Source organism: Citrus sinensis, chromosome 7 (genome assembly GCF_022201045.2).
Source record: "Citrus sinensis cultivar Valencia sweet orange chromosome 7, DVS_A1.0, whole genome shotgun sequence".
Taxonomy (NCBI): domain Eukaryota; kingdom Viridiplantae; phylum Streptophyta; class Magnoliopsida; order Sapindales; family Rutaceae; genus Citrus; species Citrus sinensis.
In genome coordinates, this window is record NC_068562.1 from 723,064 (window position 1) to 750,471 (window position 27,408).

At 34.6% G+C, this 27,408-nt stretch overlaps 4 protein-coding genes across 4 annotated transcripts; 2 read left to right on the forward strand and 2 right to left on the reverse strand.

Moving 5' to 3' along the window:
* Positions 1–2,602: 2,602 nt before the first annotated feature.
* Positions 2,603–5,642, forward strand: LOC102607102 (probable serine/threonine-protein kinase PBL11). Its single transcript, XM_015525098.3, has 7 exons — positions 2,603–3,064; positions 3,681–3,884; positions 3,993–4,061; positions 4,345–4,404; positions 4,491–4,553; positions 4,620–4,942; positions 5,048–5,642. The coding sequence occupies exons 1-7, from the start codon at positions 2,851–2,853 to the stop codon at positions 5,519–5,521; spliced, it is 1,407 nt and encodes a 468-aa protein (XP_015380584.1). The 5' UTR covers positions 2,603–2,850; the 3' UTR covers positions 5,522–5,642.
* A 204-nt stretch (positions 5,643–5,846) lies between these two features.
* On the reverse strand, positions 5,847–9,187 carry LOC102606809 (protein ALTERED PHOSPHATE STARVATION RESPONSE 1-like). Its single transcript, XM_006467110.3, has 4 exons — positions 7,984–9,187; positions 7,315–7,547; positions 6,994–7,223; positions 5,847–6,891 (listed from the first exon to the last, which is right to left on the reverse strand). Exons 1-4 carry the CDS (start codon positions 9,068–9,070, stop codon positions 6,051–6,053), a joined length of 2,391 nt encoding a protein of 796 aa, XP_006467173.1. The 5' UTR covers positions 9,071–9,187; the 3' UTR covers positions 5,847–6,050.
* Positions 9,188–13,428: 4,241 nt separating this feature from the next.
* LOC102615075 (probable protein phosphatase 2C 60) lies at positions 13,429–18,655 on the reverse strand. Its single transcript, XM_006466957.3, has 5 exons — positions 18,240–18,655; positions 17,373–17,789; positions 16,788–17,155; positions 14,276–14,512; positions 13,429–14,084 (listed from the first exon to the last, which is right to left on the reverse strand). The coding sequence occupies exons 2-5, from the start codon at positions 17,689–17,691 to the stop codon at positions 13,815–13,817; spliced, it is 1,194 nt and encodes a 397-aa protein (XP_006467020.1). The 5' UTR covers positions 17,692–17,789; positions 18,240–18,655; the 3' UTR covers positions 13,429–13,814.
* A 5,609-nt stretch (positions 18,656–24,264) lies between these two features.
* On the forward strand, positions 24,265–27,091 carry LOC102614768 (CSC1-like protein At4g35870). Its single transcript, XM_006466956.4, has one exon. It carries the CDS (start codon positions 24,554–24,556, stop codon positions 26,975–26,977), a length of 2,424 nt encoding a protein of 807 aa, XP_006467019.1. The 5' UTR covers positions 24,265–24,553; the 3' UTR covers positions 26,978–27,091.
* Positions 27,092–27,408: the final 317 nt, after the last annotated feature.

Consider the following 27,408-nt stretch of genomic DNA (forward strand, 5'->3'; position numbering starts at 1 on the left):
TATAAATTTACATATATAAATTCGCAAAAATCTGCGAATCTGTAAAAAAAATAAAAAAATATTTATTTAATAAAAAATAATTTTGTAAGTATGACATTATACTCTCTAATAAATAAATAAGTTAAAATATAGTTACATTAACAACATATTATATCTTATCCGATAATAATATAAAATAAAAATATAGTTTCCTAAGTAGTTAATTTTCATGAATTGATCTAAACAAAAGAGATTTTTTTTTTGTGTTATATTTTGAAACTTTGAATGTATTTTCTAGCTTTATTTAAACAATTAATTAATTTAAATCTTATTTAATATTGAATTTGATAGGTAGTAAAATTATTTTTATATTAATTTTATTTATTTAGCTAGTTTGTGGATATGACATGATTAAAAATTTTAAGCCTCAAACCAATACGCAAAATAGTAGATTGTATCTGGATTGGATCAAAACTCCATCCTATCCGCAGACGTATGGATTAGATTTTGATTGAATTTCACAAATTTATGGATTGGATTGGATTAAAAATTTATAATCTGCAAAATCATTGATCAAATATGAATTGATGTTTAATCCGCGAACACCCCTAGGCTTAGAACTATCTATTTCTAAAAAGTCTCTATTTTAATTTCAACTTGAAGGTATCCATCACACTCGCGTATGAACTGTTTGCAATTGATTTTCTGCAACGCAGGTCATTTTTTGCACCACACGATGTCTTTTTCATTCTTGTGGTTTTACTTGAAGCTGCATGGAATCGATGCTTCTTGAATCATCCCCAACTTGTCCCATTTGATTCACTTTCTAGCAATTTAATTCTTTTCAACAAAGGGGTAAAGATCATGTGATCTTGTCACATGTTTGATTTACCCATTAATGATTGGAGGGATTGTCACCTCACATTTTATGGCAAAAATATACACGAAACCATTATTGACAATAATTGTTAACAAAGTAATTTCTTAGTCGAGATTAAGTGTTTAACATCAGGTTTTGTCGATAATGAGTAACGCCATAGTTGAATGTTGAAAATTGAAACTAATCCACGAATACATAAAACAAACCTCGGCATTCGGATAGCAAAAGATTCAAGTTTTGTTGCCTTTTATAATTGAATATTGGATGGGATTCAGTCGAAGATCATACCGCAAAATGTGTTTAGAATTCAGTCTAGCCCAGGGTCAGGAAATGTTCTTACTCTAATGATCTGGCTTAAGAAACCAGATTCAGATTCATCCTGTATTTTGTTAGAAATGGAGGTTGTATGACATGTCTGGGTCTAGCTACCAAGCACTCACTTCATCTTGATAAATTTACTCAATCGGCCAGTGCTGCTCCTGAAAAGCAACCAGATTCAGCCTGCTTTTTGCTAGATGTGAAATTGATTAAAGAGTGGTACTATTAAGTATTAATAATACGCCTCTGAAACCCCCCTTACTAAAAGTACCCCCATTAAAACGCTTTTCTGTCCGCACATAATAAAATTATGTGATAGGAAGAGGGAAAAAAGATAATATTGAAAAAAATTAACTGACGCTAACGTAGATGACCATAAGCTCGTCCCACTTAGAACAGCGCAGTTAAGCAAGAAGATTTTGCACAACAAATTGAAATCCCAGCATACAAAAATGATTAATATGGGGGTATATGTCTTATCCGTATGTTATTTGGCATATGTATGCGTGCATCTGTCTTGTTTGTTAACACATCTTTGGCTCTATTTTGATGAGAATTTTTCACTTAGCGACAACTCGCGAGACACTATCTAAAACATACAAAATCAAGCCAAAACAATAATTTTGAAGGCACAATTTGACAATGAAATCAATAGAAAAAGCAAGTAGTAAACGACACCACCTCCTGGCGCAATCAAACTTGTGATTTCAATCATACAAATAGATTAATGAATTATGGTTGTTACCCTGCTGATTAATTGGTTGCCTCCACTGAAAAAAGTAAAATAGATTAATATCCCTATCTTGGTATAGCTAGAAATGTAATCTAAGCGTCTGGATACATGTTTAGTATTCTATTTTTTCAACCATGTGGATCCAAAATACGTTATATTAATTAATTAATTAACTAAAACTGTTTAGTTACACCAATAACATTATTGTTATGTCCAGAAATCACCAATTAAGACCTAAATAAAAACGATTTGGATTAACAAAAAGGGTCATCATTGTCAACAAGGGCTTCCCACGAGCGAAAGTACAGACTACACACTGTGAATCGCATCATCAATACAATAATTCACTGGAATATTATAACACACACACACATATCGAAAATCATTCGAAAAGTTGGTTCAGACCAGAGAAAATGTGGATTTGAACTGAGATCATAACAAAACACTATTGACTACTATTGTATTGCTGAGAAATGAGGATGTTTTACACTTTTACTGTAAAATAATGATAAACGAATATGCACGCAGCATAATTAATTAGATTTTTCTTTGCATGCATATTGTTTTGGCTCATGTGCCGTCCTAATTAGACCAAGTCTATGGACTAAAGAGATAGAGAGAGTGACTCCGAATATACATGGACTTGGTTTTTGAAATTATATGGTCTGCCGGCAGTGAATTTAGTTCAGGCATTTTGTGAAAGAACATTATTGTTTGCGTAAATTTCTTGATCTTTCTTTCCTAGCCTTCAATTAAGCAAATTGATCGTCCAAAGGAGTATGAGCACGTACGTACAGTGAATATTGCAGAGGCGCCCAATGAAAATGAAACCACTGAGAAAGAGCTAAATCAACGGAGAATCTTTTCATTTCTTTTTGCAAAGGAATCAACCCACGTTATTACTTTTATTTCAAGTTACACATAGGTAGAAATAGAGATAATGCTGAAGAGAAACTTATTGGTTGCTGCGAATTCACCAGCTTCTGCATTTGGAAATGCCCCAGAGGAATCTAAAAATCAGGAGAACTCTAATCATAAATTTATGTGGGGAGCAATTATTATTGCCGTTTTTTCAATCTTGGTGGGTGTCTCTTTGTTCTTCTTTGTATGGAGGAAGCTTTTGCCTATTTTCAAGCAAAAACGCATGCTCAAAGGTCAGTTACTTTACATTACATTACTACATTAATCTTGTTTTCTCGGGAAAACTTCCACTGGAAAAATGCATGTTAGAGGATATTATTTATATTGATTTCAGCTAGAGCAAGCACTTTGTGAAATGTCCCTTTTTCATGGCCATTGCCCGTTGCCAAAATTTTATCTGCAACGTCACATGAATGCTTTTCTTTATCAGATCAGCCAGTACTTACCCTAGCTAATAAATTCATACCTCAGTGCATTTATAGACCGAAAAAGCCTGAGTGCTACACGTATCCAGGCCGATTCAAACATGCATATGGATATGGGTCCAATTTTTCATTGTACAATTAATGATGTCAATATATATTTTTCAATTCTAAGGGATTTTTCTGTTTTATTTTAGTGTGGATAAGCTCTTAAATTGTACGGTTTAAGAAAATTACTTTTGAATAAATTATAAAGCCGTGCGATTTAAAAAAGTTAAAATCTAACTCTCTTAAACCCATGTTTTAAAAGTTGTGTACGCATGAAAAAAAATAAATAAGGAGGTCCGTATTAGAGAAAAACTCATATATGTATATATGGGCACGTTGTTCTTAGATAATTACTTAGTCAATTGTGTTAATTAATTAGGACGTTTGAAAGCTGAGAGGTTGCAGTTGAAGCGCTTTGAGTTGGATGAGTTAGAGAGGGCTACTAATAATTTCAGTGAAGATTGGTTGTTGGGTTCTGGGGCATTTGGAAATGTATACAAAGGGACTTTTGATAAAGAAGGAGCACTTGCAATTAAGAGAGCCCATGCTGCTTCATACCAAAGTGCTGAAGAATTTAGAAACGGTAAGCTTCAATTGAAATCAAGTCAGATAATGATTTTGTTTTGTACAACAATAAAAAAAAATACGTTTAGTTGATTTGTTTTTTCTTTTCCAAACTTTCTTGAAACAGAAGTAAGGCTGCTTTCTAAAGTAAAGCACAGGAACCTTGTTGGTTTGGTTGGATTTTGTGAAGAAGCTGGTAAGCCATTTTGTTAGTCATTTAATTTTCAACTTAATTACAAGCATATAAATATTACACCTTACAAATTGCCCTACAAATGAATTGCGAGAAAAAGCTGTAAATTTTATTGTATGGGCTTACTACAGCTAAGAGCTTTCTAAAAGCGTATCTGTTTTGGTTCTCTTTTCACTGGTGAAAAAGTAAATTCCCAAAGTGCGTAACCTCTGCAACACACACACACACACACACACACAAAATATACGGTCAATTTTTCTGAAAAGAACAGAAGCTAGCGGTGCAGGTGCGGAAGCGTTGGTCTATGAATACGTACCGCATGGTTCTCTCCTTGACTACATCACAGGTAAATTCCACCTAGTTTCTTATCACAAACACAAAAATTCCAAAAAGAATTCCCATTATTTATTTATTTTTTAACTCTTTTACTAGGGAGAGGAGGAAGAAGCCTAACTTGGAGGCAAAGGGTCAACATAGCTATCGGAGCTGCTAAAGGTAATTTAACAGACATGTGCTTGACGTTAACGTGATGAGAGTAACATGAATTGTCTTCTAACACAGGAATCGCACATCTGCACGATGGGATAACGCCAAGCATAATCCACCGTGACATAAAACCGAGTAATATTTTAATTGGAGAGGGGTATGAAGCCAAGGTTTCTGATTTTGGTCTAGTGAGAATGGGACCAGTTGGCGATCAATCTCATGTCAGTAGCCAAATCAAAGGGACACCAGGGTATCTGGACCCTGCATATTGTTCAAGCTTTCATTTAAGTCAATTCAGTGATGTTTATAGCTTTGGCGTCATCCTTCTGCAGCTTATTGCTGCTCGGCCTGCAGTTGATACAACTAGACACCAGCCTAATTATCACATCATTGAATGGGTAAGCATTTTAAATTTAAATGTTAATAATAGTGGGTGTGGTGGTTTACAACTGTTTCATTATAAAATTTGATTATTTTATCTGGGGAAAAAAAATTAAATGCAGGCAAGGCCAAGCATAGAGAGTGGAAACATTGAAGAAATTTTGGATGCTAATCTTCTAACAGAGCCATGTAACAAGGAGATCATGCTAAAAATGGGGCAACTTGGCCTAAGATGTGTTGTAAAATCACCCAAAGAGAGACCTACAATGACCCAAGTGTGGCAAGAACTTGAGGAGGCTCTTCATTCATCTGATAATTTCAGTAACATAATGCCTATAACTTCAAAGGAATCTCGACGATCAACTGGTGGTTCGCGAAGATTTTCAATCGATCGTGATTATTCTCAAAGCTTTGTGAGCATAGACGGTGTTGGATTCCAAAGGTTTCGGATAGAGATGGATAGCCAGTCCTTTCAAAGCTCAAGCTTGAGGGCTTTTGCGACCGATAGAGTCAGCATTGATGTTGATAAGGAAAATTTGAGAGGAATAAGAGAGGAAACAAGTAGGGAACAGGATTTATATGCAGTTGAGCTCTAGTAATGCACCATTAAGTGTCTATAGATTTATAAGAGACAACTGATAGTGGATGAATTGTTCTTTTTATATTGACAAGAGAAATATCATGTTCAATCTTCATCAAAATTTTGTTAGATTTTTGGTTACCATATGCTATCAAAGTAATGATAGAATAGTATTGAGTATTTAATTGAAGACGAACCACCGTCAGGTAAAAAAAAAGAAAAAGAAAAGTGCTGACTAATACATACTTCACATAAAACATGAAACTAATACACAGCAAACATGTGCTGCCATGTTCGTCATAATACGTTAAAGGAGCAAAGTATAGTTGCCCCTGCAGGAATAAACAGCTCCACAAAAAATTATTTACAGCAGTAAGCCGCCTTAGCACATTCTAAACAACTATTGCTGCTTCAAAGAAACAAGCAACAAAAAATGGCTAACGGCCAATAATAGCAAAAGCAACTAAAACACTATTCTTAACTTCAATCTGCATATGCACCAACCATATCCACTTATATTCGGAGCTGATGTCCATTCCGTCTGATCAGCGGGATGAACTGGCACTGTTTTCTCCTGTTGCCTTGACATTTTCAAAGTAGGTTACCAGATCTTCATACATTTTAACAGTAGCCTTTGAAAAGCCAGCCAATGACTCAAAAACCTGAGAGAGACCTGTCTGGAAACCACCTAAGATAGCTCTTTGAGTATCTTCCATGCCAGAAATGTGCTTTGCCTTTTCGAATTCCACCTTTTGTTTCAATTCCTCCAAAGATGTTTTTTTATCTGCAAGCTGCTCCATCTTATCCTGAAAATCTCCATCGATTTCCATCTTAGACTCCTTCAGTTTCAGAATTTTATTCTCTGCCTTCTGCAACGCAGAAACCTTTCTCTCAAGTTCTCTTATAAGCCCATCAACTTTCTTCTTTAGCTTCTGCTCTTTCCTTTGTTGAACAGACAGAGCCTTAATCTCTTTTCTAAAACTCTTCATTGCACTCATCACCGCTTTATCAGGCAACTTCTCCATTGCAACCACCCATTCATGACACATTGCAATTACTGGTGGCCTATTATCATCAATTCCACATGGAGGGACTGAAGAAGAAGACGAACTTCTCCCAGGATATTCATCAGTTTGATCAGATTCTGGACCAATATTGCATGTCGAAAACCATGCGTCAAGAGCTTTAATGTATGACTTCTGAGCAGTAACATACTCAGAAAAGCATGTAAGCCACTTTTTAAGTTCAGCCACGAGCTCAAGAGTGGCATGGCGATGAAATTGACTGCAATATTTCCCATTTAGACTATTAAACGTGGTCACTTCAAACATGATCCGACTTTGAGTTTCATGTGATGTAGAGACTGCCTTCCACATGTTCATAAGCCTACAAAATTGGGAGACACGAGGGTTATATTACATCACTATTTTTTTAATATATGACAACTTAGTTTTCAAACAAAATTTTAGTCTATAGCTAGGATCTTACCCTTGTAAGAGTTCAAAAAGTTGTGGCTCAAGCTCTTCATCCCGAACTCGGATAATCCTATTGGAAATAGATGCAGCACACTGCACTGAAACCAAAACGCTGGCCTCCAAAGATTTTACTTTCAATCTTGTTTCGTCAGCTAAGTGAAACACGTCTCCTCTATCTCTTTCTTCCTTCTTTCTCAATATGGCACATTCTTTCTCGAAAAGCTTCCTTCTATTCTCACCCATCTGAGCATGTGAAATTTACAAATCAAGTTCACAAAGCACAAATGAATTATCCAATTACGTAAATACATGATAAAACATAACAGTAGGATACCTTTACATCTTCATAAAGCTTCTTTTCCCATTCATATAACTTTCCCATTGACATTAAATGACTACCGGACATCATTCCTCCAGATTCCGATATATTATCATTCCTTGGTTCTGTGCCTGCAGTAGAAGAACTGTTTGTGGGGGAGATAGATGGCAAAACACTTTTACGAGAAGTGCAGCGAGGTAAGCTTGACTGGTTCCTTACAATTGACCGAAAGATACTATTCGAGTTTTCTGCACAGAGTCAAGTAACTGTTAGAAAACGGAAATCAATGTGTAGTAATGTTGATCACAAAAAAAAAATGATGAAACAAGAAAGAACAAGAAGAAAGTTGAAGACCCTAAAAAAGGAGAAAAGAAAAGAAAGAAAACTTTACAAGAAAATATTACCCATTCATATCATTAATTAATCGCAAATTTAGTTTGAAGGACCGAACCAGAGCGTCTGCTTTGAATAATTAGGGCAACATTTATATAACCAAGAGACAAAATTGACAACTTCTATTATCATCTTACAGACACTTAAACATGTCGATATTGGTCCATTTGAATCTAAAATCAGACTTCAAGAGAGAAAACAAAACTTAACTTTCTTGTTTATAGACATAAATTGCAGCTAAAACAATAGCTCGTGCAAAAACAAAAATGTGAAAAAAAAAAAAAAATCAACCTGTCAAACCATTCTGCAACTGAATCTTGGTGGCCTCCATAATCTTTGAAACAGCCAAACCAGCTTCATAAGCCTTGATAAACAAAGCCTCGATTTCCTCCAGTGCTTTCATCGACTCCTTATTTGTTTTCTTTCTAGTGACTGTCAAATCTTGGGCCTCTTCTAAACTCACATCAGCGGCATCATCCTCCTCCTTCATTTTCACCTCGTTACTAACTCCACCACTGCTATCATTTTTTGCAGATTGCTTTCCCTTACGCTTAGAGTCAATTTTCTCCTCTATTTTCACACCCCCAACAGTCTTATTCATTGGAGCTTTATTCTTTTCTGAACCCTGCCTGCTACTCTCTCCTACACTTTCATGATTAGCCTTAGAACTAACTTCAACGTTCACCTGATTGACCCCACTTCCTAAATATGTCGATACACTCCTATACAGACACTCAAAATTTGTTGGATTCATCAATATGTCTTCCACTTCTTCAAGCTCAGGGATTCCCACTAGTTGCCTTGCCCTCATCACACTCTCAACAGAAATCATGCCTAAACTACCCTCTATGTGATTATAAGAATCAAAATAATCCCACCTTGAGCTACATTCTCCTCGCTCTACAAAGGGTGGCATCTCATGAAAAAAGTACTCACAGTCACTCCCCGCCTCGTCATCATCATCTTCACGATCTCCTTCATATTCCCATTCCTCAAGTATGACACCCTTTTGTTTTTTGTCTAGTGGGTTGTTTGGCTCTGGATTTTGATTCTCTTTTGTGGGTTGACAGGAAGTGGCCTCGGTGGTCGGTTCTTCGAGCTCTTGCATTGAAAAAATTTCGCTTTTCTCATTGTTCTGAGGGTTTTCGGAAGACGAAGGGTCGGTAACAGGGCCAGGCGAGGATGGTGAATGAGATGATTGCCTGGCCACAAACAATCCCAAGGATTTTGCTACCCTAAAATGTGCGTTATTGTACTTGCATTGAGCAGCTGCAAACGCTTTTCTGCGTTCAACAGCCAGCTTTAGTAAGCGCTTCCTCTCTTTGCAAACATAAAGCACATTCTTTTCATCTTTCTTTATTAGGCCAAAACAGCTCATTTTTGCACATGGAAAGATTTGGTCTTGAAGCTTTTCTGTGTTTCCAAAGGTTTGTTTTGAAGAAATGGAGCAGGAAGGTGACCTTGTTTCGACACAGTAACAGAAACAGCTAAGCTTGTATCGTGTTTGTCATTTAAAACTTGTAGTGTTTACAGATAGAACCACCCGTATATATATATATATATATTTATTTATTTATTTAACTGAGAGAAGAGTTGGGGGTTCTTATTAAAAGATGGAAATCATTTGTTGTTTTAAGAAAAAGTTTAAGGTGCAAGGTGATGAGGCTTTAAGGGTAAAACAGATGAGGTTTGTCGGAATATGAATGAGACAAACTGATACTGGTAAGTCCCATGCTTACATCTTTGTTACTTTAAAGCCTCTCAAAGCTCAAAGCAAAGCATGCAGGAGAATGCAGCCATTAGGTTGATTTTATTTTGTATTCTTCTTTAACACACTCATAAATCCATTAACATGTTGACAGTGCTTGTAACAATTCAATGGAGTGAGTTTACTTTCATGACCCTTTTCCTGTTGTGACCTTAAAAGCCAAGGTCTCTTCATTTACTCATTTGCCAAATATAGAGCAGATTTTGCAAGTCTTAGCAGAGATTTGCGCTTGGTAAGCCTGTGACTGATATGGAAAAGGAGAAACCAGTGACGTCCCTTTGCTTTGTTGTTTTGTAACCATTAAAAAATAAATAAAATAAACCCATCTCACGCTCTCCAATGATCATGCAATCCACTGCCTTTGTCAATTCCAAACAACTACATAAGCATGAGTGGATTTTCAGCCTTTTTGGTTAGTAACGTAGGACTTACTGGAAAATCGGTAATCGGTAGGAGCTGATAAAACGGGTCGTTGGTTAGTATTCATGTTGTGTTAAATTGAGGTGGAACGAAACATGACTTGTTTAATAATTGTGTTAAAATATTAAAATTTAAACTCGATACGAAAAATAAACAGATTATTTAATAACTTATTTATTATCTATATAGTTACCAAAATTTACATCAAATATTTACTTTTTTATATACACACATACCAAAATATTATACATTTATACTATTGAAATTTTAATTATATAGATGTAAATAATATTAAATATCGATATCATAAAATATATATGTCTACCAATATTTTTCACATTTATACTATTGAAGTTCTAAATCTATATAAAATTTTATAAATGAAATACTATATATATGTCCATCCTTCTAAAAAAAGTAAAAAGAAAAAATCATGTTCAATATATGAGTTTTAATGATAAGAACCTGGAAATTAATTTAAAATAGAAAATACAATCGTATCATTGGTCATATAAATGGGTTAAGAACTTTAACCCTAACACGACACGGAAAAAATTGTGTCGACCTGGACTCAACCTATTTAATAGTTGTGTCAAATTTGACGACGCATACCCATTTATTTATGTCATGTTCGTGTCAAATAATTAAATTGTGTCAAAATTTGCCTGCTCTACTAGTAATAATATCTTGGATGAGGCTATTTCAATCCTAAAAATTCACCTCTACATTTATTTTAAAAAATATATCCATTATTAAAATTTTAAAATCTCAAAATCTTGAAATTTTATCTTCCACTAGTTTCTTTCTCTCTCTATCTCATAAGTGTGTTATCTTTTTTACTTTCACATTCTACAAACTAAACTCCTATTTTTACGCTCTTTTGGAATTTTTTTTGTACTTTTCTTATTAAATCATAATCTCTATTCCATATTTTCTAAAAATAAGAATTTTTTTCCCTATTCGCAAGTTTTTGTGGTTGGTAAAAGTTAATTTCCTTTGATATTCGTCAACTTTCATGACTGAAATTTTTTTAGTGATTTTCATCATTGGATGATGGATTTTGATCCTCTTAACTTATATGATAGCCTATAACAAAACCAATTATTTGTAGTTTACAATTAAAAGAAAATATATAAAGGAATTAATGAGAATTAAATAATTAAGACTGAAAAAAGAAGAAATAATTAATTAATTAATTTTATCAAAAAAATGTTTAATAATAAAATTTATTAATTGAAAAGAATAAAGAGAAACTTGATGGATTCAAATAACCTCATCACTCAATAATTATATTTCACCATTTGGTATTCAAATAACCTCATCACTCAATAATTATATTTCACCATTGGGTGAAAAGAAAGTTCTCATCTACGTAACCTTCCTCTCTTTATTCAGGGAAAGACAACACAGAACCTCAGCCGGAGAATAGGATTTTTGTTAGCTTCAGGTTAGATGCCCGTGTGGGATTATGGAAACACTCACTCATGAATATGGATATATAGTTACCGATCCGAGAAAATGATTGATCAAACAATAGAGTATATTTATATAATGGCTTTTGCTAAATTATAATTCATATAACTTATATTGCCCCCCAAAAACATGTAAAAAAAGAGTAATACGGAAGTGGAGTCCGCTTCATTTTTCATGTGACTGTAAGTACCCTGGCCTCACATAATATGCAAATTTGCATGTGAAATTGTGAAATAGTACGTTAAAATGGAATCTAATCTCAGAGATATGATTATGCAGCTATTTTAATCAATCTCTTTCACTAAACTTAATCAATAAGATCAATCATTTTATAGTACACCGAGAAACAGACAAGTCTTTGAACTCTGAATTGACAAATCACTCAGTGCTAGAAACCTAGACATGTGGCGTGGCGCCCTCTAGCTCTAAACTCTACTATGAGCAAATTATGATGTCTATATCCCGGCGAGATTCAGATGTAGGAGCAAAGCATTGCTTGTACAGACAGCTATCAATATAGCAAATACGAAATGAGACCTAGCAAATTTTAAGGGACTTGCAATTGCAAGTGTCTAAAGTTCGAGAAATTTTAGAATAGATCAAATGTACTATATCAGTTATATAAAAAATAAATAATGTTACGATACGTGTGTATTTATTTTTAAAAATTATCATGCACGTGGTGATTATATTAAATTCAACTACACATATCATGTATGCATTAATTGATTGTAATACATCATAAATATTTTAAAATTTCTCTTAATGCCCACAAGCGAAATTGACTATCGTTATCGTTATATATTTTATATCAAGCAAAATTGTACGTAAAACAGAATTTAATATAATAAAACTGGATTGGTCTGCGGAGATTTGTGCGGATGAATTTGATGAGTGAGGATGATGCATGTCCTTCCCCAGCGTGTGTTAACAGTGTTACAATAGAACTTGCAACAATTGGGAAGGCAATCATAAATGAACAGAAATGATAGGGAGAGCCGAATTAGATTGTGACCGTGTGAGTGGGGCCTCTCTGTGTTACCGTGGAATTCCAATAGCAATAGCAAATGAGAAAAGGCAAGGATGAACGACCCAAACTTGTTCCCCTCCATTTCCTTTTATGCAATCCCTTCCTTTTTAACAAATTTGCTGCTACTTTCTCATTTAAAAGGCAGCCATACTTGAATCCTCAATCGTACCACAATGGTATAATCAGTTGAGGGTTCTCAAATGCCTCACATGGGGACGGTAGAACTTTCATGTCAACTGAGTTTCAAGGCTCATATCAGATTTGGCATCTGAGTTTTGGGCGCCTTTCTTACCCAGCCAAGTACGGATCTCACCAACTTGCTTTACGTAAATTGTTTATTAAACAATCTAAGGTACAATAAAATACTGTTTTGTAATTATACCTTACATACTTTATTCTGCAAATAAATGAAAATTATGATAAATTTATCGACTACAGGTTGGGAATGGACAGCAAAAGCAACGAAGCAAGTGACCGCTGGTCACAAACAGTCCACACACCCTGACCCTGAGAACCTAACCCAAAGTGGACTAATAAGTAAAAGACAGTAAAAATGTAGACTCTCGCCACTTCTATTCACCAGCAACAGCGCCTATGAATAGCACTTTCTTTTCCATTTATCTTGATTCATGATTTGTTTCACATTTACATAAAAATCCGGGACTTCCCTTTGTATCCAATTTTGAATGGCTCTGATCTGCTCTGACCATTGACGTGAAAGTTTTGCCTAAAGAGAACCTCCATACACAGCCACGTTTCACCGTACTTGCATCTCTTCAGGGAGCTCCTTCCTATGGACAAATTGTTAAGTAGATCTTGCATTCCCTAGAAAAATTAAAGGCAACGACAACTCCAATGGTGTACTTTTTGGCAGCGCCGCTTCAGAAGAGTTCTAAGGTGTCCTATTTCTTGTTAGTTGGCTTAAACTCAATCTTAAACGTGCCAAAAAACATCTACCAATCTCATTTATTCATTGATCATTCTTTATGAAGAAATAAAAAATAATTAATAATAGCAAAGCAATCAGTCCAATGCAATCCAAATGTGCAACTTAGAAACAACAGATATAGGGACTTTGATTATCAGGGATATTGTTCAACATAATTTACAAAAACCCAGAAGCTTGAAAATTATTTAAAAAAGGGTAAGAAAGTAAAATAAATGCGTAGAGAAACTTGCTCTAAGAAAGAACCCTTCAGTGTCACCTTTTTCTTTTACAGCTCTGCTTCCCTGATTCTTTCTTTTCTAGCTCAAAGTACTCAGAAATTAAATAAAATACAAGTCTTTTAAGTTAAAAAGTGTTACATTGTATATTAAAAAATTAATAAAAGGCTGCACCTTCTGCATCACCTCCATATACCAGTTGATATTTTGTAGAAGTTCCAAAATGTTTTCAGCACCAACTACAATTGCATGAAGAACCAGCCCCTTTTAAGTGGTGCTAAGTTCAACGGGCGTGGCGCATGGAGCTAAAGTTTTTGAAGGCATGTTAACACCACCCCCTCTCACAGACAAAGACGGGCCTCTGACTGAGCTGGCTCTGCTCACAAGATGTGAATCAAGAAATACAACAATGACCGTAATGTCATCGTGGAAGTGCCGGCGAACGCCCCGATCAATCTTCTTCAAATCCGAGTATCTCATTTCTCTCTTTTTCGCAGCTTCCTGCAATGCAGCTTTCACAAGCCTCCTAGCACTTCCCTGATGAAACAAAACAACCCACAGTCAAATTACAATTATTTGCCCACAATTCCTGATCAAAGAGAAAACCCATATTTGAACTGCATGACCAGCTTGATGCCATTAAGTCTACTAGCCACACAAAGTAAATGTTGTCAATTTATAACTGAATGTTGCAAACCAGTGCTGTTATAGACTGATAGATATCTTACACTGTGTGGGTGATTTTGGACTATATCAACCGCATCTTGATTGCTAAGATGCTCCCACAGTCCATCAGAAGCAAATATAAGAAACTGATCAAAAGGTTGAAGTTCATGCGCTGAAATTGATGGTTCAGAACTCAGAATTGGCTTTCTAAAAGGTTCACGAAGGCGAAATTTCGCATACAAAGGCTCCCTGTTATACTCAGCTTTTTTCAGATACACATCGCCAATAGATCTAGAAACCTGCAAGCAGAGGAGAGCAGCTGGAATATTAGAACTCACAATCAATATGCAAATTAGGCCATGTCATAGAACCATGCGCGCCAATTTAGCCTCTGTTAGTGGCAAATTTGAGCAGCCCGTGACAAGGAGCTCGGCATAAAACTACTTTTACACCATTTAATCAACATATTGGAGAGTCATCTTCAAATGAAAGAAAATTATGCATAGAAACATCAGCAAACAAAAAACATCAACTCATTATGCACTCCTCTTTTCTAGCAACTATTTGACAACATCATGAATAAAGTTATATGGATTGTCAAAATTCAAAAAGAAGAATGTACAAAGTCAGGCGTTTCATATCCTCACTTCCAATATGTCATCCCTTTTCAATATGTCATCCTAGTATATCTTCCATTAAATTTTGACCATAAAGTAAACTTCAATGCATCCTGTCCAATCACAACCATCATTGCCCTTTAGTTGCCGTCTTGGTCAGCCAATAACACATAGAGAATATAACCATACCTTAACACATTTGTCTCCCAAACCAGAGAACACATAAATAACAAACTTGTAAATGCATGCTTGATTAGCACAAACTCTTATACCCAAACTAGAGAAGACATAATAACAAACTAGTGAAAACTTAATTATCACAAACTTTATGCAATTTAGTTTTTACTTTGCAATGAAGCAAAACTGCTGAGATCTTCAAAATTTATTAAAAATATGGATGCAAAAAAATAATAACTTTTTTGTTTTGTTAACTCCTATTTTATAGAAATGGCATTACAATAGTTCTAAATCTATCAGGACACTAGCACTAGATTCAATTTATCATTTGTTTCAAGCAATAAGAACTAATGTACTATCTAACTCTTATGATACCAACATGCTCGTACAAATCTTACTATCTAAATTCCTTCTTCAATGATCTACAACTATGTTAAACTATGCAATTTACATCTCTATTTTCCCCCAAGTTCCATATTTCACCATACCTACAGTAACTAATCGTATTATTTCTAAAAAAAGGCAAACTAGAAGATAATGATATCTATTTACTGTTTTACTTAAATTCACATTCACAATCTCCCCCAGACTGGGCACACTCACTCCTACCCAAGATCGTTGACAATAGGTCATCATGGTACTCTTCTATTTTCTAATCACAATTTTTTCACAGCCAGTTATCAATGCAGTAACGTGTTTCCTCTTCTCTGTAGCTCACAGGTTGGTAGCTTCTTATTAAATTAAATTCTTAGGTTTTTTATACTATATACAAATATGACCATCAATATAAGTGTGCTACAGTTAAATATTCTATTTGACTAGTTATAACTCGCCACACGAAACACCAAATGAATGCTATGAAAAGATAAACATAAAAGAGCAACCAGAAAAAGAACTTGAAAACTGCTACCGTAGAAGCTACAAGTTTACCGCTCATCCAGAACCTAACCACCCTTCCGACCCCAGAATACAACCCCCACCACATGACCATCAAATCTCTTTTCTATTTTTTGGATTAAATCAGAGAATGGAATATCTTACTACTCAATGCCCAGCACAAGCTTACGAAAGAAATAACTGCAGAATCGAATCACATAACCTCTTCCAAATTTTTACTAAAACCTATTTATTATGCCCTCCGTGCACCGCCAACCACCGCGGCCGAAATATACTTATCAGACCACTCAGCGTGTCATGTTGCTACCTTACTCCCAAAATCTCTTTTCTATTTTCGGGATAAAATCAAAGAATGGAATATCTTACTAATCAATGCCCAGTGCAAGCTTAAGAAAGAAATAACAGCAAAATCAAATCACATACCTCTTCCAAATTTTTACTAAAACCTATTTACTATGCCCTCCAGGCACCACCAACCCCGCGGCTGTGATATACTTATCAGACCACTCAGTGTGTCAAGTTGCTGACTTACTCCCAAGAATGGTCCCCTACTTAGATTGTCTCATAAATTAATGTGTTTAGGACCGATGGATATGCAAGATGAAAAGCAATTAGTTGCATCTGGCCTTCTAAAAGCACCTTAGACCAAAAATCCTGAACCAGCTGAAATTTTACCCAAATTAGGTATAAGACAGTCTCATTTTATGATAAAGGTCAAAGTAGGGCATGGAAATCATAGTTTACTACGAGCTGACATGCTAAAAGTATAATTCAAAAGTAAAATTTAGAGAATAGAATGAACTTTAAGGTGATACAGGATATCTGGAAAATATGAGATATATCTAACTTACAGAACATCTCATTGTTTCCACATGGAAGTTACCTGTATCAAGCCTTTCACACGCCAGACATTGTGCTTTAGAACTACAATCTGTGAGTCATCAGGATGCATAGAGTGCATCTCTTGTCTAACAGATTCGATGCCTACATTATGCTCCGATGAAAGCTGGATGGCAAGCACTTCTCCGGTTGCCTTGACAAGCCTCCCAAGCACAGCACGAGAATCGCCAAGGTTAGCGATGTAGAGGGTTCCGCAACTGATAACACCAACCAGACAGCAAGATCCAACAGCGGCTATCTGAGGCTTCATAGGCCATTGTTTAGTTACAAGGGAGAAAAATCCATCTTCCGTAGCTTGATAAGCTTTCTTTATCACGTCCACAGACATGGATTGCTGCTCTGATGTGAACCCTGGAATTTTTAACCATATTAACCATATCATCAGAAGCAAGAACTATATTCTTGACTGCAACCTTCAAATAATTAGGACATAAACAACAATAGCCATCAAATTATCCATAAAAAGAGGAACTTCCAGTGTCTTCTTAAGTACTCAAACTTAGCAGCAAGAAAACATTTCAACAGACACTATTGTGACAAACCCTCCTCTCAAGTTAAGTTTTCTTACTCTTTAGATGCTGAAACAGGTGATCATTGATGTATCGTGAAGTCTCAGGCCCGCCATGGCCATCATAGATACCAATAAAAGTACCATAAGGACCAGACTCAAGAGTGCTCAAGGGGCCAGACTCAATCTGGCTCTGGTCCTCAAGCAAATTGTTAGCCTGAACAACGGCCATAGAGAATTCACCATTTATGTGTTGCCCATTGTCTTTGTACCAAAGTAGCCCCTCTTGCCGGCCTGCTGTATCCGCACTCGTATGGACATATCGGTCCGAGGACGGCCGCCAGCAGGCCCTCAGAAAGTTCATCAACCTTGATAACATCCCTCATCTCACCTCAGCCAACAGCCTCCTATTCTTCCACATCCAGAATTGGATGCAAATACAATTCCTAAAAAAAATCCCACCCAGAATTCTTTCACCTGGAAACCAAAACAACTATCAAAATCAAATTGTAAAAACAATAATCACAACATGTTAACCATTAAGCAACTACAGTAAGTTTTAAGCCAAAAAAATGAAATTTAAATGACAAAAACAAAAATCACAACATGTATACTAATAGAATCAAACCATGATCACAACAGTCAAGCTGCTAAAGTAGTTTTTCAGCAAACAATCTTACTAAACAAATTATATATATATGTATATATATATATGCTCTAAAATCTAAAACCCTTACGCATTTTTTTTTTTTTTAAATACAGGCATAGCCCAAAACCCTTATGCTCAAACCAACTCTAAAGTATACAAAACAACAAAAATTGAAACTTTGTAGCTCAAACAGGAAAGGTCCAATCAAGTTCAGACAAAATTAAGCATATTTACGTGAACAAAATATCAATCACATAAAATAAATAAAACAAACTCACGACAAAAAATCAAGCTGGTTGCAGAGTTTCCCGTCAGCTAAAGTGATGAAAACGATGGAGATCTAAATGAAACAGAGCAATACATGCAAGGGTTTAACACCGCTTGATCTATAGATCCACCAAATCACACCGTAGCTTCTGTTTACTTCAAAGCTTCGTGATTTTTTTCTATCTTTTCTATAAAAACTAAATTTTTAATTTGAATGAAAAAAAAAAACAAAAGAGATGACACAGAGGGAGATAGAGAGATAAAAATGAAATGATTATAAAGAAATAAAAGAGCTGTGAATGAGAGTGGCAATTGTGATTGAACAAACGAACTGAAACTATTTTATCTCTCTCTCTTTTTTTTTCTTTTTTTTTTTTTTTAATTTTCCCCTCCCCTTTTTCTCTTTCCCTTTGAATTGTTTTTTTCAGCAGACAAAACAGAGGCCTATAAAAAAGAAAACGAACATGGATTAAAAGCCAGCAATGCAAAATGGCCAACTGTGGGCTCCACCTGTAGCCAAAGAAAGAGAAAGTATAAACACCCAAAATATTTTATTTTTATTTTTGATCCTTAAATAAATCTATTTCCATTTTTGTTTTTCGATTTTGGACGCACCCCATTATAATATTAATTTATTTATAACAAGAAAAAAACAAACTGCATACATGAAATTATTTAAAATTATTGTAATCAAGCACGAAATGATGGTGAAGAAATAGTTAAAATTAGAAAATACGCATTTTATTTGTAATTATGTGTTGTTTTTAAAAAAGTTCTTTCAGAGATATAATGTGTATTCTTATTGATAATTAATTACGATATTTAATTAGAGAATTGTAATATTAAATAATTTATGTATAAATTGAGTTAAGCAGGTTAATTTATAGAAAGCATAAATTGAACTCAAGTACTCAATCTTGATTTCTTTCTACTTTCATAAATAAGGTGAAAATGGCCCTTAAAATCTATACACTTAGATTTATTGACATCTGAAAGCAATATTTTTCTGAAAAAGAAAATGTCAAATTTAGAATAATATTTGATGGGCAATTTTTTATTTAAAATAATAAGAACATGGACGTCTTGCGTGTGTTTTTTATCCTTACTGCTTTTGGCTAACATCTAATGCAAATTTCAAAGATCGGATTACTTTGAAAATAATAATAAATAATAAATTAAAATCAAGTGTGACATGAGTGGCCATGTGTCCATTTTGTAGCATACAAGATACGTGTCCATATATTCAATAAGCAAGTGGCAGTAATTTCATGAATTGCTGTTGAAAGAACATCTCATGGCAACACACGCGGCAGCTTGGTTGAAACTTCACTGCTCAATTTAATGACTACATGGAAAATAAAAACAAATATATATAAAAAATATATCAAACACAACATAAGAGTGATTTTGAGTTTATTAATGGAGCATGGGGTTAGCATTTTCTGGTCGGTATTCGGTCAGACTTTTTTCATTTCAAAAGGGTAGTTTAGAAGATTTTTGAAAAATTATAGTGATTTTTCAAATTATATTAAAAAAAATTAATTAATGAGATGAAAAATACACCTAACACTAATCTTTGTTGTCGTCATTACCCAAACTTGGGTGATTGAGAGTATATAAAGCACATCACAATCATTGAGTTACTAAATATACTTCAAGAAAAAAGATGCAAAACTTGGGGTCTAATTTAGATTATTTTGTATTGTTTTCAACAAACAACGTGATCATTTAATGTAATTAGATATTATTGATTGCTACATGAAAATTATTTATAGTAAATAGAGAATTATTATGCATTCTGATAACATATACTCTCAATCACCCAAGTTTGAGTAATCAAGCATTACTATTAAAAAAAAAAAAAAAGTTAATGATTATCATTAAAATAATGCTATCATTAAAATAACTGTTTAGATAACAATTTCGCCTATCACGCAGAACACGCTGTTATTAAATGACCTCACAATATGCGCGCATCACGAAGAAACGGGAAGTCCCGACGTCACTGAAATTTCACTCAACTGACCTTCGCCTATCCTATTGGAGGCCGACGTAAACTTAACCCTCCTGACTTCGACTTTGTATTTCCATCTTCAATCACTTATTGACAATTTCTCCATCTTCGAGTTCGACAGTTGACTTTCTGTTAATGGATTCCATAAATCGTAAATTGTGTGGATGCCCCCACTATATTCAGGGTTTCGTGACGATCACACAGTCTTCAAAGTTGAAATCCAAATGGGAAGCATTTACAAGATAATGGTTTGAAAAAAAAAAAGTTCCGAATTTAATTATTATGCACCAGACCGTGGTTTCATTGGATCTTCCCGATTAAGGCTCCGTTTGGTACAGCTTATTAAATAGAGCTTATAGCAGTAGAATTTATACCAATAGAGTTTTTGGATAAAAAGTCATTGGGTGTTTGGTTGTCAATAAAAAAAATACTTTTGAACCATTAAACTATGTGATATTTTTTATATTATATATATTTAGAAAAACTTTATAACCTCTACTTCCAAAAGCTCAAATTTTGGGTTTTTCCTAGTAGAGGTAAATTAGCTTATTTAAGCTAAAAAAACTTTACTAAAAAAATAACCAAACACCATAAAAAATTTTAAAAAGTGCTTATACGATTAAATAAACACTTATGGCTCTTAAATAAGCCATACCAAACAGGCTCTAAATATCTTCAACGAGGCAGATGTTAGAGCATCTCCAAAAGAAACTCTTCAAATAAGATTTTATTACTTATTTGAAAAGCCACATCAATATTTAAACCTCTAAAAAATACTTCAATTAAAATTCTTCAATTAAGAAATGATTCTCTCTCTTCAAATTTGGAGAGTTGATTTCTCTCTCTTTAATTCATATTTCATTACTTTTCATTGGAGAAAGAAAGATAAATACTTTAATTGTTATTGACTTTTTCTTTAAAAAATTAATTATTTGATTAAAATAATATTAATTTATTTATATTTAAATAGTCTTTTGGAGAATATCATATTTTTTCACCATTCTATTTGCTACATAGGTAAGTAAATAAATATTTGAAGAGTAAATTTTATAGTGAATTTTGGAGATACTCTTAAGTTACGTTATTTGAGTTTTGGGTCATACAAATAGACCAATTTTAAGTCGATGTAATTTAACAAAAACTGAATTACTGGCAATAATGAGGAAAATACAAATTATCGTACAACTTGAGTTGGTAGTTTATGTAATATGAATGGATTGATTTGATTAAAAAAAATCATAGTACAGATATAATTTTTTTAATTAATATAATCACTTTTTAACTAAACATTTCATTCCGCATAAGCTGTCAACTTAATTTATAAAGAGATGTTTGTGCAAAAATGTATAGATATATATAATTGTTGAATTATTATAGATGCGATACAAATCTTAATTTTCTCAACATTTGAATTCCAGCTAATGTAGTAGTGGTTGATGAATCGGATTAATTCAGATTAATTAATCACGTGGGACTTTAATTCTGTTGACAATGTTAAATTGAATGGTTCATATTAATTATTATCGGAGACAATTAAACAATGGCAAATTGCAACGTCAAAGTTGATAGTCCATATGAAAAATAAAATAAATTAATATATAAAACACTCCATTGATAAGCTCCTAAGCATGAGACGATGATCACTAAAGTCATAATAATAAATATTTAATCTCTAATAAGGTTCGTCTAATAAGAACGTAAATGTTAATGAGTTGGTAGTCCATTGATCACCCGTACATTCAATTTGAGTACACAAGTTTGAAATTCGGGTTGTACTATCTTAAAATTATTAGAAAGAGTTTCGATTGATTTTTTTTTTTGTAGAAATTTAGATTGTGATATAATAGAATTATCGAGAAAAATTCTGATCAATTTCTTATATTTATAAACATTAGTAAAGGTTTGACTGTAATATATAAGTATATTTGATTTTGATACGAAAATGAATAAAAAAATCGTGATCAATCACTCTTCCATAATTTTCTCTTTGCATTGAAAAATCAACAGTAGACAATTAATGAGATGCAAGACACCCAATAATATAATAAAATACATATAATAAGTTGGGCTTTGTTAAGTTACAACAAGAGTAACTTACAAAAACATGCAAAAATTTGTAACATAACAGTGGTGTCTGCATGCAAAAACTAATAATAAGTTTCATGCTCTTTTATTTATTTATTTATTTGTTTCAAATTTGTGTTTGAAAAATGTGTTTTTTTTTTTTTTTTTGGCTATGCAATAATCATATGTCCGAAACTATAATCTTTTAGGTGGCTTGCTCTTTAATATTATTCGGAACAAAGTAGAACAGAATTTTACGTTTGAATAATGTTTGATGATTTGTAAACCATTAGAATTCATCGTGTGTCGTGTCAACGCAGTGTAGTTAGCTATACATATCTACTAACATTATATTTGCAAGTCTGCTTTAAAAATAAATTAATATGATGACATAAATTTGTTACTACTACCCACTCAAGACTAGTTTCTCTCTTTTTTTTATTTCTATTTTTTTAAAAAAATTTAAACTCGGTCCACAAATACTCTCGTGCTCGTTCTTATATATGATCAACAGCGTGGATAGAGTGGCAAAACTTAGTTGGTTTGAACTACAAACTTGGGCTTGGGTGCTTGTTAGTCGTGTACGAACGTGGATGATGAGACAACCATTTTAATTTGGTGATGGATAAAATTTTTTGGTCGGATGCTGGGATTAGTTGCTAAATAAAATTTTAATGGTTTCAACTAAAAATCTCACACGGGGTTCACTTTGCTCTCAACCAATCAACTTTGAATATAAAATCTCACGCACCGAATAACTCAGCTTCAATGGCTCAGATCTGACCAAGTTATGCTGATTATTGCATCTTAACCGTACGAACTTAATAATAATAATAATAATAGGTTATTAATTTCCAAGTTTTGTCCCTGCAGTAACACTACAGCGTGTGTGCATTTTGACTAGGGATGGCAACGGGGAGGGGAGGGGACTAATTTCTCCGTACTTATTTTCGATATTTTGCGTATGTCCCTGTCCCTTTCCCATCTTCGTCAAAATTATTTAAGAGAATCCTCATCCCCTCCCCGAATAATAACAGGGGATCCCCGAGGGTTCCAGATCCTCGAATAATTAATATATTTTTTTTGTTTTCGATTTTGAGTTAATCATATTAAAATAAAAAATTCAAATAAAAGTAAAGTTCGAAATATATCTTACATTAATATCCATTACAAAAGTCACATACATTAAATTAGTAAGTAACACAACATGCAATGGATACAAACTATCATGAACAAATTAATAGCCTAATACAAAATTGTTACAAATAAAATCAAATTTAGATTCAAAATTAACTTTTCAATGGTGGCATAGGCACTTTATAAATGTGGACTATTCCCTTTACAACACAATAGTTAAGTCGAAGCAAATTAAGAGCAAATTATAAATGGAGATTCCATCTCATCCTCATCCCCTCTCCGAAGAAAAAATTAGGTAAAAAAATTTCTCTGTCCCTTCTCCGAATAAGAAATTAGGTATGAAATTATCCTCATACTCTCCCCAAATGAAAAAAATCTCTGAAAATATCCATCCGGTAAAAATTTTTACCATCCCTAATTTTGACAAGTTGATTATGGTTAGAGATGAATTTGGGCATAAAAACGAAACTACTAGGTCTGGCTGTGAGCCGGTTGGGTGAAAAATCGGAGCCTGGCACACATGAAATTGTGCTACAGTATACAAGTTCCAAAGCCAGTTGCGTGTGTGCATTTTAATAGTGTACAAGTTCCAAAGCCAGTTGCGTGTGTGCATTTTAATAGTTTTTTTTAAAATATTAAAATATTTAAAATATTTTCTACTAATTTAACAATCTCATTTTTTTTTTTACAACATAATTTTAAAAAATTTATTTATTAAAATAATTTTATCATTTTTAATAAAACGTTACTATCTTAGGTCCTTATTCTATAATTTTAATAAATAAAAAAAATGGGGTCTCATTAGAGTTAACCTCTACTCGGATGTTGGAAGTGGAACACAATTTGTTGATAAGTACAGTAGTATATAAGCTAACGAAGGAAAAAGAAGGAAAAAGAAGGAAAAATTCCATCTCCCCAAGCAGCTCAAGTTTCTGTGGAATCGACGGGCTTGGGTACGCACAGAAAGGTGTCTATCTCTGACTCACCTGACGTAACCCTAATCATAATACTGAATCAATTCCCCATTAAATTATCTCTTCTCGATTCTCAATATTTCTCATGAAGAAAATCCCCAAAATTAGGTTGCATAAATCCTGACGAATCCCCGAAATGGACCCGCCGCTGCCGTCAATAAACCACCCACTGTCTCCTCTGCCGTCCCACGATTCCGACGCCGATATTCCCGGCGCGTGGTACGGAAACATACAGTACCTGCTTAACATCTCCGTCATCGGTCTCTGTTTCTGCGTATTCATTTTCCTCTTCGTCAAGCTGCGCAGCGACCACCGTCGGATCCCTGGCCCCGCAGCACTCCTTACAAAACTCCTCGCCGTATGGCATGCCACGTGTCGCGAGATCGCCCGCCATTGTGGGGCAGACGCCGCTCAGTTCCTCCTCATCGAAGGCGGCAGCTTCGTCGTGCTCTTATCCGTTGCTGTTGCGTCTATTCTCGTATTGCTTCCGCTAAATCTTTACGGTGGGCATGCTGTTCTGAATGATCAATTCTCCAAAACGACAATTAATCATATTGAAAAAGGTTCGGGTTTGCTTTGGATACATTTTTTGTTTGTCGTGTTGGTTGTTTTTTTGGTGCATATAGGAATGCATGGAGTCGAAGAAAGGTTGAAAGTGACTAGGTTCAGAGATGGAAATGGTAATTTGAGTGATCCAAATGCAAATTCAACAGCTATATTTACCATTATGGTTCAGGGCTTACCGAAGAGTTTAGGTGTTGATAAGACTATTGTAGAAGAGTATTTTCAGTACAAGTATCCTGGGAAAGTTTACAAAGTTATTATGCCTATGGATTTATGTGCATTGGATGATTTAGCAACTGAGTTGATTAGGGTTAGAGATGAAATCACTTGGTTGGTTGCTCGTATTGATTCGAGACTTTTGCCAGATGATAATGAGAATGATGAAAATGAAAATCAGGGATTTTTCTGTTGGGTTGTTTATGTTTGGAGAAAAGTGAAATTTTTATGGGGAAAGGTGATGGATAGATTGGGTTTTACAGATGAAGTGAGGTTGAGAAACTTGCAAGAGCTGAGAGCAGAATTGGAGACAGAATTGGCAGCTTATAAAGAGGGCCGTGCACCAGGTGCCGGTGTTGCGTTTGTGATGTTTAAGGATGTGTATACTGCAAATAAGGCTGTTCAGGATTTTCGGAATGAGAAGAAGAGGCGGTTCGGTAAGTTCTTTTCTGTTATGGAGTTGAGGCTACAGAGGAACCAATGGAAAGTTGAGCGAGCTCCGTTAGCGACTGACATTTACTGGAACCATTTGGGATTGACAAAGCTGTCATTGAGGTTGCGGAGGGTGCTTGTTAACACATGTTTGCTTTTGATGCTTTTGTTCTTTAGTTCTCCTCTTGCAGTTATCAACGCTGTGAGTAGTGCTGGGCGGATTATTAATGCAGAAGCAATGGATAATGCCCAATCCTGGTTGGCTTGGGTGCAGAGTTCCAGCTGGCTTGCATCTTTAATCTTTCAGTTTTTGCCCAATGTGATTGTATTCGTGAGTATGTATATAGTGATTCCTTCAGTTCTTTCATATCTTTCCAAGTTTGAACGGTATTTGACTATGTCAGGGGAGCAAAGAGCTGCTCTTCTGAAAATGGTTTGCTTTTTCCTTGTAAACCTCATTCTATTGAGAGGTCTGGTTGAGTCATCCTTAGAAAGTGCCATCCTAAGAATGGGTCGGTGCTATTTGGATGGAGAGGATTGCAAGAAGATCGAGCAATACATGAGTGCATCATTTTTGTCAAAATCATGCCTTTCTACTCTTGCATTTCTAATCACAAGTACTTTCTTGGGTATATCTTTTGATCTACTGGCACCAATCCCTTGGATAAAGAAGAAGATTCAGAAGTTTCGAAAGAATGACATGCTTCAGTTGGTCCCTGAACAGAGTGAAGAGTACCCACTAGAAAATCAGAACACTGACAGTCTTCAGCAACCTCTAATTAGTCAAAGTATGTTTGACTCTCCCACAATGAATGCAATTGAGCATCAGGGACAGGCTCTTTCTGAATATCCAATTAGCAGACCCTCTCCAATACCCAAGCAGACATTTGATTTTGCACAATATTACGCATTTAATTTGACAATATTTGCTCTGACGTTGATATATTCATCATTTGCTCCGCTTGTGGTCCCAGTTGGTGCAGTCTATTTTGGGTATAGGTATGTGGTTGATAAATACAATTTTCTGTTTGTGTATAGAGTCAGGGGTTTTCCTGCTGGAAATGACGGGAGGTTGATGGATACTGTGTTGGGTATAATGCGGTTCTGTGTTGATTTATTCCTCCTTTCGATGCTGTTATTCTTTTCAGTCCAGGGAGATTCCACAAAGCTGCAAGCCATATTTACACTTGGATTGTTAGTATTATACAAACTATTGCCTTCTGATCATGATAGTTTTCATCCAACTCTTCTGGAAGGCATACAAACTGTTGATAGCATTGTAGACGGGCCCATTGATTATGAGGTTCATTCGCAACCCAGATTTGACTGGGATACACATCATTTTTGATTTGGGGCATACATTGTTCACCAATTAGTTTAACTTGTGCAGTACTCTGTGAGTAATATAAAAGAATCTGTTTGTAACAGGACATGGGTGTATAATATTTTCACTCCTTTCTCACTAGCTTGTCTTTGCATATCAAAAGAATTTTAATTGGTTGATTTCAGTTTGAATTTTTGCTAGTTTTGCAGTTCAAGACCAATCTTTATTTGAATTGATATCTACTGCCTGCTTGCTTACTGAAAAGTAATGCAGTATTGTTACAGTAGTTGAATGATACACTTGGTTTAAATTGCATTATAAATATATAGAGGGATAATCAGGTCATTGTCGAGCATTGGCTGAAACAACTAAAGCAAAAGGCTTCTTTTATAATTTATGAGGTGGTAGCCTTTGAAGTGTAGGAACTGATGCGGCAAATTGATTGTCTGATTTTT